Source organism: Chiloscyllium plagiosum, unplaced genomic scaffold (assembly GCF_037043375.1).
Source record: "Chiloscyllium plagiosum isolate Xiang-an unplaced genomic scaffold, Cpla_swu_hap1 HiC_scaffold_17, whole genome shotgun sequence".
Taxonomy (NCBI): domain Eukaryota; kingdom Metazoa; phylum Chordata; class Chondrichthyes; order Orectolobiformes; family Hemiscylliidae; genus Chiloscyllium; species Chiloscyllium plagiosum.
Window position 1 is genome coordinate 4,997,685 of NW_028270155.1, and position 16,906 is coordinate 5,014,590.

The 16,906-nt window shown below is 48.9% G+C and overlaps 1 protein-coding gene across 2 annotated transcripts in view; it reads right to left on the bottom strand.

The window, feature by feature from the left end:
* LOC122558202 (cocaine esterase-like) overlaps positions 1-16,906 on the bottom strand; it is a 145,417-nt gene that overhangs the window by 50,157 nt on the left and 78,354 nt on the right. The window contains exon 1 of one of the 2 annotated variants that reach the window (XM_043706527.2): positions 3,775-3,975. The exons of the other annotated variant lie outside the window; for it this stretch is intronic. Within the exon in view, the coding sequence (XP_043562462.2) occupies positions 3,775-3,862 (88 nt within the window). The 5' untranslated portion in view covers positions 3,863-3,975. Of the gene's footprint in view, positions 1-3,774; positions 3,976-16,906 lie in introns of those variants that run through there. 2 annotated transcript variants of the gene reach the window in all.

Genomic DNA, 16,906 nt, shown 5'->3' on the forward strand with positions numbered 1-16,906 from the left:
CGGGTCTGTGGCGCGAGGTCTGGCTCTGAGACTCAGAAGGGAAAGGGGGAGAGGAGGAGACCGCTAGTTATAGGAGACTCTCTAGTTAGAGGGACGGACAGGCGGTTCAGTGGACATGGGCGAGACTCTCGGATGGTTTGTTGCCTCCAGGGTGCCAGGGTCCGAGACGTCTCGGACCGTGTCTTCAGAATCCTTAAGGGGGAGGGTGTGCAGCCAGAAGTCGTGGTGCACGTTGGCACCAACGACATAGGTAGGAAGAGGGGTGGGGAGGTCATTCAAGAGCTCAGGGAGTTAGGCTGGAAGCTAAAAGCTAGGACAGACAGAGTCGTCATCTCTGGGTTGTTGCCGGTGCCACGTGACAGTGAGGCAAGGAATAGGGAGAGAGTGCAGTTGAACACGTGGCTGCAAGGATGGTGTAGGAGGGAGGGCTTCAGGTATTTGGACAATTGGACTGCATTCTGGGGAAGCTGGGACCTGTACAAGCAGGACGGGTTGCACCTAAACCAGAAGGGCACCAATATCCTGGGGGGTAGGTTTGCTAGCACTCTTCGGGGGGGTTTAAACTAATTTGGCAGGGGGATGGGATCCGGACTTGTAGTCCAGCAAGTAGGCTAGCTGTCTGTCAGGATGTCCAAGAATGTAGGGAGGCTGTGAAAAAGGTAGCACTGACAGGGAATACTTGCGGACACTTGCGGACACGGTTCAAGTGCGTATACTTCAACGCAAGGAGTATCAGAAATAAGGTGGGTGAACTTAAGGCGTGGATCGGTACCTGGGACTACGATGTTGTGGCCATCACGGAAACGTGGATAGAAGAGGGACAGGAATGGTTGTTGGAGGTTCCTGGTTACAGATGTTTCAGTAAGATTAGGGAGGGTGGTAAAAAAGGAGGGGGGGTGGCGTTGCTAATTAGAAATGGTATAACAGCTGCAGAAAGGCAGTTCGAGGGGGATCTGCCTTTGGAGGTAGTATGGGCTGAAGTCAGAAATAGGAAAGGTGCAGTCACCTTGCTGGGTGTTTACTATAGGCCCCCCAATAGCAGCAGAGATGTGGAGAAACAGATTGGGAAACAGATTTTGGAAAGGTGCAAAAGCCACAGGGTAGTAGTCATGGGCGATTTCAACTTCCCAAATATTGATTGGAAGCTCTTTAGATCAAGTAGATTGGATGGGGCAGTGTTTGCGCAGTGTGTCCAGGAAGCTTTTCTAACTCAGTATGTAGATTGTCCGACCAGAGGGGAGGCCATATTGGATTTGGTACTCGGTAATGAACCGGGACAAGTGATGGGCTTGTTAGTGGGTGAACATTTTGGTGATGGTGACCACAATTCTGTGACTTTCACCTTGGTTATGGAGAGAGATAGGTGCGTGCAACAGGGCAGGTTTTACAATTGGGGGATGGGTAATTACGATGCTGTAAGACAGGATCTGAGGAGCATAAGTTGGGAGCATAGGCTGTCAGGGAAGGATGTCGTGGAAATGTGGAACTTTTTCAAGGAACAGATACAACGTGTCCTTGATATGTATGTACCTGTCAGGCAGGAAAGAAATGGTCGTGTGAGGGAACCTTGGTTGACGAGGGAGGTTGAATGTCTTGTAAAGAGGAAGAAGGAGGCTTACATAAGGTTGAGGAAACAGGGTTCAGACAGAGCAGTGGAGGGATACAGGATAGCCAGAAGGGAGCTGAAGAAAGGGATTAGGCGAGTTAAGAGAGGGCATGAAAATACTTTGGCGGATAGGATCAAGGATAACCCAAAGGCATTTTATGCGTATGTGAGAAACATGAGAATGGTGAGAACGAGGGTAGGTCCGATCAAGGACAGTAGTGGGAGACTGTGTATTGAGTCGGAAGAGATAGGAGAGGTCTTGAATGAGTACTTTTCTTCAGTATTTACGAACAAGAGGGACCGTATTGTTGAAGAGGAGAGTGTGAAACGGACTGGTAAGCTAGAGGAGATACTTGTTAGGAAGGAAGATGTGTTGGACATTTTGAACAACTTGAAGATAGACAAGTGCCCTGGGCCTGATGGGATATATCCTAGGATTATGTGGGAAGCAAGAGAGGAAATTGCAGTACCGTTGGCAATGATCTTTTCGTCTTCACTGTCAACGGGGGTGGTACCAGGGGACTGGAGAGTGGCTAATGTTGTGCCCCTGTTCAAAAAAGGGAATAGGGATAACCCCGGGAATTACAGGCCAGTTAGTCTTACTTCGATGGTAGGCAAAGTAATGGAAAGGGTACTGAGGGTTAGGATTTATGAGTATCTGGAAAGACACTGCTTGATTAGGGACAGCCAGCACGGATTTGTGAGGGGTAGGTCTTGCCTTACAAGTCTTATTGAATTCTTTGAGGAGGTGACTAAGCATGTGGTTGAGGGTAGAGCAGTGGATATAGCATACATGGATTTTAGTAAGGCATTTGATAAGGTTCCCCATGGTAGGCTTATGCGGAAAGTCAGGAGGCATGGGATAGAAGGAAATTTGGCCAATTGGATAGAAAACTGGCTAACCGGTCGAAGTCAGAGAGTGGTGATAGATGGTAAATATTCAGCCTGGAGCCCACTTACAAATGGAGTTCCGCAGGGATCAGTACTGGGTCCTCTGCTGTTTGTAATTTTTATTAATGACTTGGATGAGGGAGTCGAAGGGTGGGTCAGTAAATTTGCAGATGATATGAAGATTGGTGGAGTTGTGGATAGTGAGGAGGACTGTTGTCGGCTGCAAAGGGACTTCGATATGATGCAGAGCTGGGCTGAGGAGTGGCAGATGGAGTTCAACCCTGTCAAGTGTGAGGTTGTCCATTTTGGAAAGACAAATAAGAATGCGGAATACAGGGTTAACGGTAGGGTTCTTAGTGAGGTGGAGGAACAGAGGGATCTTGGGGTCTATGTTCATAGATCTTTGAAAGTTGCCACTCAGGTGGATAGAGCTTGTAAGAAGGCCTATGGTGTATTAGCGTTCATTAGCAGAGGGATTGAATTCAAGAGTCGTGAAGTGATGTTGCAACTGTACAGGACTTTGGTTAGGCCACATTTGGAGTACTGTGTGCAGTTCTGGTCGCCTCACTTTAGGAAAGATGTGGAAGCTTTGGAGAGGGTGCAAAGAAGATTTACCAGGATGTTGCCTGGAATAGGGAATAGGTCGTACGAGGATAGGTTGAGAGTGCTAGGCCTTTTCTCGTTGGAACAGCGAAGGATGAGGGGTGACTTGATAGAGGTTTATAAGATGATCAGAGAAATAGATAGAGTAGACAGTCAGAAACTTTTTCCCCGGGTACAACAGAGTGTTACAAGGGGACATAAATTTAAGGTGAAGGGTGGAAGGTATAGGGGAGATGTCAGGGGTAGGTTCTTTACCCAGAGAGTGGTGGGGACATGGAATGCGCTGCCTGTGGGAGTGGTAGAGTCAGAATCTTTGGTGACCTTTAAGCGGCAATTGGATAGGTACATGGATGGATGCTTAAGCTAGGACAAATGTTCGGCACAACATCGTGGGCCGAAGGGCCTGTTCTGTGCTGTATTGTTCTATGTTCTATGTTCTATCTCCTGCTTACAAAACACACCAAAACCACTGCCTTAGTTGGCAGTGCAACATCAGAAGTTCTGAATCCCCTCACCCACATCCAGCAGGCAACGAGCCCTTAGACTGGCACCTACCAACTTGTATTTACCATATAACTCTTGGACAGAAAGCCAAGCAGAGACAGCGTGGGATGTGACAGGTCACGGAAAGTCTGACAGACATGGAAATTCTTGCAATGTGTTCTTGCTCTCACCTTTCCAACACTTGACTGTGACTGAGGACTTCTTCCACAAAGTAGCCAAGCATACAGTGAGCAGGACAAAGAACCAGCGCCAGGCCATTTCTCCGTTCAGTGTGTGATACAGGAATGTCGCTCAGGGCCCAGCACAGACTCCTGGAGATCCACGTTCACTATGAACAAACTGACTGGATCTGCTCGCTGTTTAATGAATGACCAATATGATCACTGACCCGAGGCCTGAATGATTTCAAACAATGGCCTCTTCACCAGACACACTCCCACAGCAGGAATGTTGTTTCTGTCACTGACTTCTCAAAAACTTAACTCTTACACTGCCTGAAGCAGCAGCAAGACACAGAATAAAGCTTTCAACACTGTCCCCATCAAACACTCCCAGGACAGAGACAGCACAGGGTAGATACACAGTAAAACTTCCTCGACACTGTCCCCTATCAAACACTCCCAGGACAGAGACAGCACAGGGTAGATACACAGTAAAACTTCCTCGACACTGTCCCCTATCAAACACTCCCAGGACAGAGACAGCACAATGTTAGATACAGAGTAAAGCTCTTTCTACCTTCAACAAATGAATATGGTCTTTTGACTAAATTTACTATTTAATCTCCCACTCCCATAGTCCACTTGTCTGATGACATTATGATCTCTATCCCATTGCAAAGATAATGAAACAAAGTTTGAGGAATATTCCACCAGCTCATTAGCCAGGGGGCCATCGCGACCTTCAGTGGGACCTCCATTCCTGCCCAAACCAGGGTGGTTGGTTAGGGTGGGGCTGTATTCATTGCTTGATGGGAGTTACATTCCAGTTTCTTGTCCTTGTGCTTTGGAATGGACTTATATCAGGGAACCTTTGAGATTACCCCTTCCCCATTGCACAATCCAACCCACAGAGCGATGCATTTGTCTATCGGCACACATCAACAGTTCTCAACAACGGAACACGTCAGGAAGGGGTCCCATCTTTGAAATAACTCCCCAGAGGCTGGTATCCCATCACCAAGTCCCCCTTTATTTACCCATGGAGAGTGTCTGATGCAGACCCAGCTCCCTCAGAGCCAGCTCTCAGAGTGAACAGAACTTCTGACCCTCCTGTTTATTTTTTACACACTTGTTTCTTTTTGACACCAGTAATTTGTCTCTCTCAGTCTTGAATACACTCAGTGGGAGGGCATTCACAACTCCCTGAGTAGATAATCCCAATGATCCATAAGTTTCTGGACTATGTAATTCCAAAGATTCATGAAATAACTCCCCAGAGGTGGGTATCCTGTCACCAAGTCCCCCTTTATTTACACATGAAGAGTCTTTGACACAGACCCAGCTCCCGCAGTCAGCTCTCAGAGTGAGCAGAACCTCTGACCCTCCTGTTTACATCTGTCAGCCAGGGCTCCCTTATTGGATGAGGTAAAAACCCAATTAGGGAACTCATATGAGGGCCACCTGACTAACCCCCTTGTTAGGAGAAAGTTAGGAGTGCAGATGCTGGAGATCAGAGTCGAGGGTGTGTGGTGTTGGAAAAGCACAGTAGGTCAGGCAGCATCCGAAGAGCAGGAGAGTCAACGTTTCGGGCATAAGCCCTTCATCAGGACTAACCCTCTTGTTACAATCACTACAGCTTTTGAACTCAAGGTTACACAAGCCAAGTTGGACTGCCCTGGTGTCATAATTTAACCCTTTGAAATCCATTAGACACAATGAGCAGGAGAATGGACATTTCTGGCATGAGCCCTTCTTCAGGAATGAGGAAAGTGCGCCCAGCAGGCTAAGATAAAAGGTAGGGAGGAGGGACTTGGGGGAGGGGCGTTGGAAATGCGATAGGTGGAAGGAGGTTAAGATGAGGGTGATAAGCTGGAGTGGGGGTGGGGGGCGGAGAGGTCAGGAAGAAGATTGCAGGTTAGGAAGGTGGTGCTGAGTTCGAGGGTTGGGACTGAGACAAGGTTGGGGGAGGGGAAATGAGGAAACTGGAGAAATCTGAGTTCATCTCTTGTGGTTGGAGGGTTCCTAGGCGGAAGATGAGGCGCTCTTCCTCCAACCGTCGTGTTGCTATGGTCTGGCGATGGAGGAGTCCAAGGACCTGCATGTCCTTGGTGGAGTGGGAGGGGGAGTTGAAGTGTTGAGCCACGGGGTGGTTGGGTTGGTTGGTCCGGGTGTCCCAGAGGTGTTCTCTGAAACGTTCCGCAAGTAGACAGCCTGTCTCCCCAATATAGAGGAGGCCAGATCGGGTGCAGCGGATGCAGTAAATGATGTGTGTGGAGGTGCAGGTGAATTTGTGGGGGATATGGAACGATCCCTTGGGGCCTTGGAGGGAAGTAAGGGGGGAGGTGTGGGCGCAAGTTTTGCATTTCTTGCGGTTGCAGGGGAAGGTGCCGGGAGTGGAGGTTGGGTTGGTGGGGGGTGTGGACCTGACGAGGGAGTCACGGAGGGAGTGGTCTTTTCGGAACACTGATAGATGAGGGGAGGGAAATATATCCCTGGTGGTGGAGTCCGTTTAGAGGTGGCGGAAATGACGACGGATGATACGAGGAGGTTTATGGAGGTTGGTGGGGTGGTAGATGAGGACCAGTGGGGTTCTGTCCTGGTGGTGATTGGAGGGACGGGGCTCAAGGGCGGAGGAGCGGGAAGTGGAGGAGATGCAGTGGAGAGCATCGTCGATCATGTCTGGTCCTCACTCTGAACAACTTCTCTTTCCAATCCTCCCACTTCCTCCAAACCAAAGGAGTAGCCATGGGCACCTGCATGGGCTCCAGCTATGCCTGCCTCTTTGTAGGATATGTGGAACAGTCCATCTTCCGTAGCTACACTGGCACCAACCCTACCTTTTCCTCCGCTACATCGATGACTGCATCGGCGCTGCCTCATGCTCCCATGAGGAGGTTAAACAGTTCATCCACTTTACCAACACCTTCCACCCCAACCTCAAATTTACCTGGACAGTCTCAGATTCCTCCCTCCTCTTCCTAGACCTCTTCATTTCTATCTCGGGTGACCAAATCAACACGGACATTTACTATAAACTGACCGACTCCCACAGCTACCTAGACTACACCTCCTCCCACCCTGCCCCCAGTAAAAATGCCATCCCATATTCCCATTTCCTTCGTCTCCACCACATCTGCTCCCAGGAGGACCAGTTCCAATACTGTACAACCCAGATGGCCTCCTTCTTCAAAGACCGCAATTTCCCCCCAGACATGATCGACGATGCCCTCCACCGCATCTCCTCCACTTCCCGCTCCTCCGCCCTTGAGCCCCGTCCCTCCAATCGCCACCAGGACAGAATCCCACTGGTCCTCACCTACCATCCCACCAACCTCCATATACATCGTATCATCCGTCGTCATTTCCGCCACCTCCAAACGGACCCCACCACCAGGGATACACTTCCCTCCCCTCCCCTCCCCTATCAGCATTCCGAAAAGACCACTCCCTCCATGACTTTCTCGTCAGGTCCACATCCCCACCAACCCAACCTCCACTCCCGTCACCTTCCCCTGCAACCGCAAGAAATGCAAAACTTGCGCCCACACCTCCCCCCTTACTTCCCTCCAAGGCCCCAAGGGATCCTTCCATATCCGTCACAAATTCACCTGCACCTCCACACACATCATTTACTGCATCCGCTGCACCCGATGTGGCCTCCTCTATATTGGGGAAACAGGCCGCCTACTTGCGGAACGTTTCAGAGAACACCTCTGGGACACCCAGACCAACCAACCCAACCACCCCGTGGCTCAACACTTCAACTCCTCCTCCTACTCCACCAAGGACATGCAGGTCCTTGGACTCCTCCATCGCCAGACCATAGCAACATGACGGCTGGAGGAAGAGCGCCTCATCTTCCGCCTAGGAACCCTCCAACCACAAGGGATGGACTCAGACTTCTCCAATTTCCTCATTTCCCCTCCCCCCACCTTGTCTCAGTCCCAACCCTCGAACTCAGCACCACCTTCCTAACCTGCAATCTTCTTCCTGACCTCTCTGCCCCCACCCCCACTCTGGCCTATCACCCTCATCTTAATCTCCTTCCACCTATCGCATTTCCAATGCCCCTCCCCCAAGTCCCTCCTCCCCACCTTTTATCTTAGCCTGCTGGGCACACTTTCCTCATTCCTGAAGAAGGGCTCATGCCCAAAATGTCGATTCTCCTGCCCCTTGGATGCTGCCTGACCTGCTGCGCTTTTCCAGCAACACATTTTCAGATGCTATAGGGAGCATGCCCCCCTCAGAAAATCCCGAATCCAATCCCCCATCCACATGGTGATCACAAAACGCGACACTTCCACAACAGGAATGAAGGAGTACCATGCTGTCAGAGGTGCTGCCTTTCAGGTGAGTCAGTCACTGAAGCTGCTTCTACCTTCTTGGGTGGGCACAGAAGATCCATGGTCATGATGCGGAAGGGATCCAGATCAGTTACCCTGTGTGTCCTGGGCCAGTACTTATCTTTCATCACAGTTACCCAGTCACCATTGCGTCAGGGTGTGCTAGACCTTGCTATGTACAAAATGGCTGCTGCATCACAGGAAGTTACATTTAAACACATTTCACCAGCTTGTTCAGTCATCCCTAAAGGTGATACAGAAATGCAGACTTTTCTTTCTTGTGTATTTAGCATGTTTTAGACACAAACCTTTGTATAATGTCAAGGTTCTGCAGGAGTTCATGCTAAGCGTCATGTGGTGAGCCATCTCAGCTTGCATGTAATCAAGCGTTGTGTGAGGACCCAAAAGGAGCAGACATATTCTGTACAGCTCCCAGGAGTCCTTAGTAATAAACTATTCTTAAGATGCCTCTTCTGTTTAGATAGATCCTTACACTCAGCACAGAGAAAGGAGAAGAAAATGATATTTTAATTTAAATTTGATAAGGTTACTTTAAAATTCTAAGTTTCAATTACAGTGCCCCTGAGAAATGTCAATTTACCCAGTTTAATTTGTTTGTTTGGTTAATAAAATAGTGCCAAAAGAGAATTGGTAGCAGTGAACTGTCCAAACTAGAATGTAGCGTTTGAAAATACAAAATAAACTAATTTGAGGATTAAACAATGTTAGTGATGGTCATAATTTTCTGGCACAGAGTAATGTCCATATACAAAGCAAAACACTCAGTGGTGACAGCATTGATGAGGTGTCAGCCTGACCCACAACATGTTATTCTGAGGGTTTATGTTCAAACAATGCTCCTTTCATTAGGATGCAGGATTGAATCCATTTCTCAATTACAACCCAAAGCCTCTCACTTTCAACTGAAATTCCTTCAGATTATGTGTCAGTTGCAAAGCCTGACTTGGCTTTCAAACACAACTTTCAAATTTTGCTTCTTGCTTTCATTTCAAACAACCCTTTATACTCCCACTTCATGGGACTGGACATCCAACTGACAGGCAAGATGCTGCTCCACAAATCTCTCCAAGTTATTGTGTGAGGTTGGCTTCAGAAACAAGAAAGTTAAACAAGCAGGGGCTGAACCTAAGTGCTGTGTGTTCATGATCAGTGAAGCACACGATTCATTAACACTGAAGCCTGAGCTGCTCAGGGACTGCATCTGTGCAAGTTCAGAGATGGGGAGGACTCCAGGGCACTTTTTTTTAATAGGTTCAGACTGGATCATGATACCATAGTTCTTTCCTTAAAGGACAGGAGTGGACAATCCAACATGGGATATAATGGCCTAGTGGTATTATTGCTGGACTGTTAATTCCGAGACTCAGATAATGTTCTGGGGACCGCAGCAGATGATGGAATTTGAATTCAATAAAATTCAGGAATTAGGAATCTAATGATGACAATGAATCCATTGTTAATTTTTAGGAAAAAAACCTCATCTGGGTCACTAATGTCCTTGAGGGAAGGAAAATTCCACCCTTACCAGGTCTGGCCTACATGTGACTCCAGACCCACAGCAATGTGGTTGACTGTTAACTACCCCCTGGGTAATTAGGGATGGACAATAAATGCTGGGCCCAGTGACACCCTCATCCTGTGAATGAATAACCAAAATAAAAGTCTTGGATTCCTTTTACTGAGATCCATCTTTTCATATCCAAATCTCCTTTCTGAGGAACGTGCTTCATACATGCGGCTTCAGAACTTGGCAGGCACTATGTTGCAATCAAAGAATTTTGATTGGGGTGCAGCTGTTTTGAATTTGGTGTCGATTGCCTTTGTTCAATTATCTCACCTTTAAGGTGGAAGGTCATGTTGCGACTGTACAGGACATCGGTTAGGCCACTTTTGGAGTATTGCATGCAATTCTGTTCTCCTTCCTATCGGAAGGAGCTGGGACCACTGTTGTTTGTGATATACAGAAATGGCTTGGTGGAAGGTATAGGTTGTCTGATTAGCAAGTTTGCAGATGACACTAATATTGGTGGAGTAGCAGACAGTGAAGGGGACTGTCACAGAATACAGCAGAATATAGATAGATTGGAGAGTTGAGCAGAGAAATGGCAGATGGAGTTCAATTCGGGCAAATGCGAGGTGATGCATTTTGGGAGATCCAATTCAACAGCAAACTATAAAGTAAATGAAAAAGTCTTGGAGAAAATTAATGTACAGAGAGATTTGAGTGCTCAGGTCCATTGTACCTGAAGGTAGCAATGCAGGTCAATAGAGTGGTCAAGAATGCATACGGCATGCTTTCCTACATCGGACGGGTTATTGAGTACAAGAGTTGGCAGGTCATGTTACAGTTGTATTGGACTTTGGTTCGGCCACATTTGGAATACAGTGTACAGTTCTGGTCACCACATTACCAAAAGGATGTGGATGCTTTGGAGAGGATGGAGAGGAGGTTCACCAGGATGTTATCTGGTATGGAGGGTGCTAGCTATGAAAAGAGATTGAGCAGATTAGGATTATTTTCATGAGAAAGATGGAGGTTGAGGGGGGGCCTGATTGAGGTCTGCAGAATCATGAGAGGTATAGACAGGGTGGATAGCAAGAAGCTTTTTCCCAGAGTCTAGGGGTCACGAGTACAAGGTGAGAGGGGAAAGGTTTAGGGAGATATGTGTGGAAGATTCTTCACACAGAGGGTGGTGAGTACTGGAACACGCTGCTAGCAGAGGTGGTAGGAGCAGGATCGATAGCCTCATTTACGATGTATCCAGACAGATACACGAATGGGCAGGGAGCAAAGGGATACAGATCCTTAGATAATAGGCAACAGATTTAGATAGAGGATCTGGATTGGCACAGGATTGGAGGGCTGAAGGGCCTGTTCCTGTGTTGTAATATTCTTTGTTAGGATGTTGTGAAATTTGAAATGTTTCAGAAAAGATTTACAAGGATGTTGCCAGGGTTGGAAGTTTTGAGCTATAGAGAGAGGCTGAATAGGCTGTGGCTGTTTTCCCTGGAGCATTGGAGGCTGACGGGTGACCTTTTTAGAGGTTTATAAAATCATGAGGGACATGGATAGAGTAAATAGACAAAGTCTTTTCCCTGAGGTGGGGGAGTCCAGAACTAGAGAGCATAAGTTTAGATTGAGAGGGGAAAGATATTAAAGGGACCTAAGGGGCAACTTTTTCATACAGAGAGTAATGTGTGTATGGAATGATCTACCAGAGGAAGTGATGGAGGCTGGTACAATTGCAGTATTTAAAAGGCATCTGGATGGGTATAAACTAGGAAGGATTTAGAGGGACATGGGCCAAATGCTGGTAAATGGGACTAGATTAGGTTAGGATATCTGGTCTGCATGGACAAGTTTGACCGAAGGATCTATTTCCATGCTGTACATCTCTATGAATATATTAGAAGATCTTGTTGCAAATCTAGCCACCCTTCAAATGATATGGAATGACCTTTTCAATCTTTAATTACTTGTCTCTGGTCAAATTAATTAAATGCATAATTGGATGCATGAATGCTAGTTTAAAGGGAGAAAGTGAGGGCTGCAGATGCTGGAGATCAGAGTCGAAGAGTGTGGTGTTGCAAAAGACAGCAGGTCAGGCAGCACCCGAGGAGCAGGACAGTCAATGTTTGAAGCATAAGCTCTTCATCAGGGATGAGGCTTGTGACTCAAGGGGTTGAGAGATTAATGAGAGGGGTTTGGGCTGGGGATAAGGTAGCTGGGAATGTGATACGTAGACAGAGGTGGAGGTAATGGTGGTATATCGGAGTGGAGGGTGGAGTGGATAGGTGGGAAGGACAATGGACAGGTAGGACAGTTCAAGAGGGCGATGCTGAATAGGAAGGTTGGATCTGGGATACGTTGGGGTGGAGAAATGAGGAAACTGGTGAAATCCATATTGATCCCGTCTTGTTGGAGGGTCACAAGGTGAAGATGAGGCGCTCTGCCTCCAGGCGTCGGGTGGTTAGGGTTTGGTGATGGAGGAGGCCAGGACCTGCACGTCCTTGGCGGAGTGGGAGGATGAGTTAAAGTGTTCAGCCATGGGGCAGTGGGGTTGTTTGGTGCATGTGTCCCAGAGATGTTCTCTGAAATGGTCCGCGAGTTGGTGTCCTGTCTCCCCGATGTAGAGGAGACCACATCGAGAGCAACGGACACAGTAAATGACATGTGTGGAAGTGCAGGTAAATCTCTGTCGGATGTGGAAGGCTCCTTTGGGGCCTTGGATGGAGGTGAGGCGGAGGGAGGTGTGGGCTTGCGGTGACAAGGGACGGTGTCGGGATTGGAGGGTGGGTTGATGAGGTTTGGACCTAACAAGGGAGTTGCGGAGAGATTGGTCTCTCCAGAACACAGATGTGCAGGGGGGTGGGGAGGGAAATATATCCCTGGGGATGGGGCCTGTTTGTAGGTGGCGGAAATGGTGGAGGGTGATACGATGTATGTGAAGTTTGTGGGTGGAAGGTAAGGACCAGGAAGTTCTGTCCTTTTGCAGTTGGAGGGGTGGGGTTCAAGAGTAGAGGTGCAGGTAGTGGAAGAGATGTGTTGGAGGGCATCGTAACTACATGGGAGGGGAAATTGTGGTCTTTGAGCCCTTCTGGGGTGGGGCCAGGAGAAGGCCATCTGGGGTGTTCTGTGGTGGTACTGATCCTCCTGGGTGCAGATGCAGCAGAGGCGGAGGAATTCGAAATAAGGGATGGCATTTTTAACAGGAAGCAAGGTAACATGCTCGTTTGTCAGTGAATTCTTGTGAAAATTTTTATTAAATCATGTCGGATTTTAACCCCAAGGATTGTATGTCCTGAATCGTGAGTATCAACTTTACTCACAACTCAGAATATACAATCCTTGGGGTTACTCTGTGGAGGGTCGGTGTGGGTCAAAGCGCTTGTTTCCACACTGTAGGGATTCTATGCACTTCAATGAACTTCTGTGAATGCTGTAAACCTTTTATTTCCCTGAATTTTGTATTGAAATCAAATTCTTAAATAATCAGAATTAGTGATCTCAATGTACATTTGACTGGATCGCTCATTGCACTGGATCATTCATTCAATAATTTACTCACCACTCGAACTGATTACTCACAGGGTGTGAACTGCACTTGCTCAGTGAAAACTGTACAAAAGGTTTGCTGCCACTACACTGATGTCAGAGAGCCAGCATGGACTCAATGGGCTGAGGTGCCTCCTACAGTGTCACAAAGATTTCTCTCACTCTATGGCCTGTTTTTACAGGATGCTGTAGTCTCCTGGCTACAATGTCTGGGCCTGAACGAAGACAGGAAAGGCTCCCACAATCCCAAAGACTCCCTTTTGTGGCGCAGAGTCCCCCTTGGAGAGTTTCTGGCAGCTCCATAGTCCCAGCAGCGCCAGCCAGGAGCAGTTGGAACTACAGGTAATCCCCATAATTGAGGGTCTCAGGTATGTCTGGATTGAGGCTGTCAGTGAAGGAGGTGGGGCAATGACTTTGCAGGGAACAGGGTATCGGGGGGTGGAGGGGAAGACAGTGGTTGGAAGATTATCTTGCAAGGATGGGATTAGACCTCAGAAGGGCTCAAAGGGTCTTCAAAGGTGGCTCTCCAATCCTTCTCCAATTCCACATGGGCCTACCTCCCTCCCCTACAGCAGCTGGACAACATCCTTAATTAGTCCCTTGAGGGCATCAACAAGCCCAGGTGCAGGTCAACTATTCCCTCATGCCTCCGCCATCAGCCACTCCTTGGCCTCAGGATCCTGGTGGCCAAAGTCCCACCCACTGAGGACTACTGGCCAAACAGAGGCTGACAGGTTCACATTGATGTCAGCGCGCCCTAGGCCTCTTCATTGCTGACTGCCGACGTGACATCTGCTGCCTCAATTCTGCGCCCCCCCCAAACCAACTCCAACCTCACTCTCTCTGCACCAACCCCCGTTTCTCAGTCAAACCCGCTGACAAAGTCGGGGCAGTGGGAGTCTCTAGGGCAGACCTCTATATTGCACAGGCTGAGCGCCAGCTCTCCGACTCCATGTCCTACCTCCCCCTTGACCACAACCCCACTGTGACCCATCAAACCAAAATCATTTGCACAGTCCGTGCCTTCATTGCCTCTGGTGATCTCCCCTCCACCACCTCCAATCTGATAGACCCCCTCAGGCCTGCATTGTCTGGTTCTATCTGCTCCCCAAGATCCACAAGCCCAACTGCTCCAGCCAGTTCATTGTCTCAGCATGCTCCTGCCACACCGAGCCCGACCGACCTTGACTCCATCCTCACCCCCTTGCTTCAGGCCGTTCCCACCTACATCCACGACACCAGCCACACCCTTCACCTCTTCACTAACTTCCAGTTCCCTGGCCCCAGCGCTTTATCTTCACTATGGACGTGTGGTCCTTATACATGTTCGTACCCCACAAAGACGGCCTCCAGGCCCTCCACTTCTTCCTTTCCAACAGACCCATCCAGTCCCCCTCCACCAATACCCTCCTCCACCTCACCGAACCAGTCCTCACCCTCAACAACTTTTCCTTTAACTCCTCCCATTTCCTCCAAATCCAGGGGGTGGCCATGGGCTCAGATAGGCCCCAGCTACACCTGCCTCTTTGTTGGCTATATCGAACAGTCCCTCTTCAATCCCTACACATTCACTGTGCCCCACCTCTTCTGCCATTATATCAATGACTGTATCGGTGCTGCATCCTCCACCCAGGCTGAACTGGAGCAGTTCATCAACTTCACCCACAACTTCCACTCCACCCTCAAATTCACTCGGTCCATCTCTGGTACCTTCCTCCCCTTTCTTGACCTCACCATTTCCATCTCCGACGACAGTCTCCAGACGGATGTTTACTATAAACCCCAGACTCCCACAGACTGCCTGGACTACACCTCCTCCCACCCAGTATCCTGCAAGACCTCCATCACGTTCTCCCAATTCCTCCACCTCCACCGTTTCTGCTCAGATGAGGAGACATTCCACTCCCAAGCATCCCAGAGGTCCACCTATTTCGAACAACGTGCTTTCCCCCACAATCATACAGACAGTCCTCCACCACACCCCCTCCATTCCCTGCTCCACTGCTCTAAACCCACCCCCTCTTCAAACGCAATAAAGTCAGAGTTCCCCTTGTCCTCACCTACCATCCCACCAGTCTCTGCATCCAACACATCATCCTTAAACACTTCTGCCAACTCCAACTCAACCCCACACCAAGCACACCTCCCCCTCCCTGCCCTCCACAAGGACTGTTCCCTTCGACAGTCCTTGGTTTGCGCCACTCTCCCATCAACCCCCAGGAACCTTCCCCTGCAACCAGAAAAGATGTGAAACTTGTCAGTATCCCAACCCCCTCAGCTCCATTCCGAGCCCAAACAGTCCTTCCAGGTGAGACAGTGGTTCACCTGCCTCTCCTCCAACCGAGTTTACTGCATCAGCTGCTCCCGATGTGGTCTTCTCTACATCAGGGAGACCAAATGTAAATTAGGGAACGGTTCGACGAGCATCTCAGCCGGGCCCGCAGGGGTCAACCTGACCTCCCAGTTGTCACCTGTTTTAATTCCCTTCCCACTCCCTTTCTGGTATGACCATCCAACATTGAGTTCTCCAATTTCAAATAATTTCCCTTCCCATCCCCTGACTCCCTTCCCAGCCTCTCCCCCTCCCTTCCACCAACCAGATTCATTCCTCCCATTGACCAGCTAGGTCATACTCTCTAACTGCCTTCACCTATCCCCACTTCACCACCCTGTCCCTGCCACCCCCTTTATCTGCACCCTAAACCCACCCCCAGTCCTGAAGGGTTACACCTGAAACATTGATGTCTCCACCTCCTGATGCTACCTGCCTTGCTGTGTACTTCCAGCCTCCTGCCTGTCTACTTTGGATTCCAAAATCTGCAGTTTTTTAAAAACTCTAACCAATGAAGCAGTGGCAGATACTGCACCCACTGGGCCTGGGATCAATGAGGGAAACAAGCCTCATGGGGGACATGGGGAGTGGGTCAGGGGAAGAAGGTGGGGGGGCGGAATGGAGTCAGAGCAAGAGCAGAGCAGGACTTTCAGCAGCCTCTCCCTTCCCATGGGCTGCCTGATAGGAAGCTGTTGGAAGGCCCAGTTTGCTGAGTGGCCTCTTGGAGGCTGTGAGGCAGTTTCCTGGTACATCATCAGTCAACAGTGAATTGCAGTGGGCACTGGGATACTGGGTTCCAATTGGCTCATTAACATCATGCCACCACTGGCTGGGAATCCTGTGTCAGCCCCCTTCCACCCTCAGTCATAAACTGGGTGGTGATGTTCTGTTGCCTGGAGACTGGTGTAGGCCATCTCACATGATTCCCACAGTTCCCACTAGAATGGGCTGCACTGACACAGCGTCGTGACTCACGGGCCAACACCTACATCCCCTGGATTTACACAGTCAGGCGAGGACAAGGCGAAACAAACGTTGGAAAAATAAAAATATCATCGGAGGGAGAAACAGAAAAAAGGAGAGTTTAAGAATGAATTACAACTCTGTGATCTTGACAGTGAATCTGAAGAGTGGAAAGATTGACACAAAAATCTGCAGAGGGGTTAAGTGAGTGTGCAAATCTTCGCAGATTGAATATAATGTATGGAAATGAGAAGTTATGCTCTTTGGTAGGAAGAACAGGGAATTGAACATTGTTTAAATGGGGAAAGACGCCAGAACAGAGGAATTTGAGAGTTATCATGCATAAATCACAAAGGGCTAGGTTCTATGTTCAGTGGGTTACAGGTGAGGCAAATAGGAAGTTGGCCTTTATTTCAATGCGAATGT